Here is a 3,145-nt window from a genome sequence, read left to right as displayed (position 1 = left end):
GCAAATGTCAATTTGAGGAAATCCTTGGGGGGAGGGGGGGGGGGGGGGGTCATCAAAAAGGATATCACAAGATACCATCCCTCTCTTGCACCATCGTAAAAAGTTGAATTTGCAGGGTACACTGCATAAGCACTAGTCTAGTGGCCTACATAGTACATGTAACTAGCACACAGCAGAAGCATTGACTTCAATGAAATAAAATTAACGAGAGGAGAGAAAAAACAATGAGAAGAAGATCTCCAATAAGAGTTGCCTTCTCCTCTGCCATGTTCAGATGTGCCCAGATGTGTCTGCCAATGCTCCTCTTATAGCTGTTGTTCCTTCGGGCTGTCCTGCCCAGTGGCTGGCTGGTAGGACTTCAAACTAGCCAATGGGATGTCAGCCATGTGACCACTGCTGGTGAAGTGTCCTTCTCCGCTCCCGAACTGCTTCCTGTCCCCGACCGGGAACTGGTCGCGAAGGCCGCTTTCGGTCTTCCAGGACCTGCCCAGGGTGTGGTGTCCGTTGAGAAGTTTGTCCTTGGCGGCCCACTCCTTCTGACTGGCGAAGCTGGAGACGGGGGATTTGGGCTGCTGGTAAGTGCCCAGGACGGGGGGCATCCAGCAGTTGTCTGAGTGGCCCAGCACCAGACACTCCTGGGTGCACATCTCCGTGGCCTCCACTAGACCTCGTGGTCCCAGGGGGCCATCTGAGGAGACAGAGGAGGAACCAGAAGAGGAAAAAACATTAAACCCACAGAGAACAGCTGTACATAACAAGGTCTACATGCTAGAGCACCATGGTTATCCTACCTATGGATTACTTGTGACACAGTGAAATGTAATGACAGTTTAATAACATACAACACTCAACACCATACTACACATACGCGACTAGAATACTATGACAACAACATGTTAACACAAAACTAAAGTGCTAAAGTAATTACAGCCTTAAAGTATAGTACGGCACAGGTAAATAACTTAATGTAATGTGAACAATCCAGTTACTCATCAAGGGATAGATGTTGAATGCAAGACCTACATACAGTAGCCTCCCTCTATCAGTTATGGTGGAACACCCTCTTGAGATCATCAAAGTTAAGGGAACAGTTTCTCTCCAATCAACTCCAGTAAAAATGCTTTTGGATTACATTTGTGTCCACCGGCATAACCCTTATTGTGTAAACCGTCGGCATGACTTCATTATGAAAGGTTGTTGCTCACTCATATTTTATTCATGGTAGACCCCTGTGAGCAAGTGTTAATTTATGTTCTGAAGAAACAAAGACCATCTTCTAGAACCGGCCGCATTGCTTATTAAAAAGCTGACTTGTTTTTGAGATGCATGTTTAAGGGGTTGCGGACATTTAGCTTGTTTCGCTCAAACACCATGCTGAGTGAGAGGAAATGACAATGGGAGGAGGAGAGGAAGAACGGTCACAGTGGAGGACTTTACTCCAGGCTTAGGTGTGATAGGAGAGACCAGAGCGTCAACTGCTACCGTGTCATCTTGCAGGATATTCTGTCTGAGAGACAAGAGTGACTTTCTTAGGATGAATACAGAGTGTAAAAGTATGAGCAGCAACTTAATGTCATAAAGAAAAGTAGCGCCCCATGAAAGGACAAACAAACTTTAAAACAGGATTTTGATTGTATTTAGCCCAGAAATGTCTCAGCCTTAATGGATGTTTAAATATGCATCACACTGGGCTCCGACATAGCTTACAACAATATATGATATACTGCCAAATGACTTGAAAGAGTGATTTGAAATGAATAAATCAAATGTTGTGATGTAGTCGTCTGTTGACACAATAACTTAAGACAGCCATAAAACATCTGCAATACACCAAGTTTCACTGAAACATCCCATCCTAAGATATCTAGGTACTCCTTCAACCTCTCAACACATTGTATTAGAAACCTATTGTGAAATTTGTATTCATTTTATTTCAACAACTGAACCCATCTGGCAGTATTCAGGATTGTAGCCCTGTACCCACTCTACTCTACTGCTTCATTCATTCCAGAGCTCTAGGCATTAAGTTGTTGTGCTCACCAGTTAATCTATTTCCTGGGATTGCTACCTCCACAGATAATCCCCCTAATAACATGGGCCATTTGATCTCCCCAGAACCCAATGGGGCATCCCCTCCTATCCCTCAGCAAGACAGGATCCGATGCAAGGCGGCAGGAGCTGAACTAGGGCCATATCAACACACTCATCAGTTTGGAGTCTGTGTGGATGGAAGATGGTGTGTGTGTGTGTGTATGTGTGTGTGTGCATGTGTGCGTACGTGCATGTGTGTGTGTGTGTGCATGTGTGTGTGTGTGTGTTATTGTGTCTGTCTGTATGCGTGTGTGTGTGTGTGTGTGTGTGTGTGTGTGTGTGTGTGTGTGTGTGTGTATGTGTGTGTGTGTGTGTGTATGTGTGTGTGTGTGTGTGTGTGTGTGTGTGTGTGTTTCTGTGTGTGTACATGGCCATAATCTGTCTGTATAACACAGTATAGCACATCCAAGGCATCAAAATACTCTTTAGATCCCCAAACAGGACAAAGGATCAACATGACTTCCAGGCAGGGAGATCGTTTGCCTAACATTATGTATTTTTCTTTTCCTTCTACAGTAGTGTCCAACCAAGTGTAATAACTGAACGAAGAAATTTGAGGCCATTTCACATATCAACTCACAGGAGCCTTCGGGGTCATTTACGAGGACAGTGAGAATTGATGTAATTGTGCCAGCCTCTTTGTCCCTTAATAAGAACATGTCACTGTGCTCCTCTGAGCCCTATAGCTTTAAATGAAGCCCAATCCACACTTTCGCCCGTCAGAAATCATTGTCCATGTTCTGATTGGTACAAGGCCTAAGGAGGGGGGTGGGGGGCGGCGGGCGGCAGGCGGCAGGCATTAGAGATCCCTCCCTGCTCGCTGTAGGGTACGAGTCCGTCCCTATAATTCCACATAATGGGCTTGTGCGATGCTGGACAGAGTCAGGCATCACCATGGTGACATGAGGAATAGTGGTGGTGGTGGTGGTGGTGGTGGTGGTGGTGGTGGGGGGGGGGGGGGGGGGTTATCTACATCAGAATGCAACATCGCTTCAGTAACAGATTTTCTGCCTCCAGATTTCTTATGAGCCTCCCTGTGTTTTCATTAATCAGG

The 3,145-nt window shown here is 45.8% G+C and overlaps 1 protein-coding gene across 1 annotated transcript in view; it reads right to left on the bottom strand.

The window, feature by feature from the left end:
- Positions 1–305: 305 nt before the first annotated feature.
- pcdh9 (protocadherin 9) overlaps positions 306–3,145 on the bottom strand; it is a gene marked incomplete at both ends in the record, with an annotated part of 161,518 nt that continues 158,678 nt past the window's right edge. Inside the window, one exon of the mRNA XM_083690726.1 lies at positions 306–688. Within this exon, the coding sequence (XP_083546852.1) occupies positions 306–688 (383 nt within the window). The remainder of the gene's footprint in view (positions 689–3,145) is intronic.

Source organism: Argentina silus, assembly GCF_951799395.1.
Source record: "Argentina silus genome assembly, chromosome: 19".
In the NCBI taxonomy this organism is placed as follows: Eukaryota; Metazoa; Chordata; class Actinopteri; order Argentiniformes; family Argentinidae; genus Argentina; species Argentina silus.
This window is presented reverse-complemented; position numbering and strand designations above follow the sequence as displayed.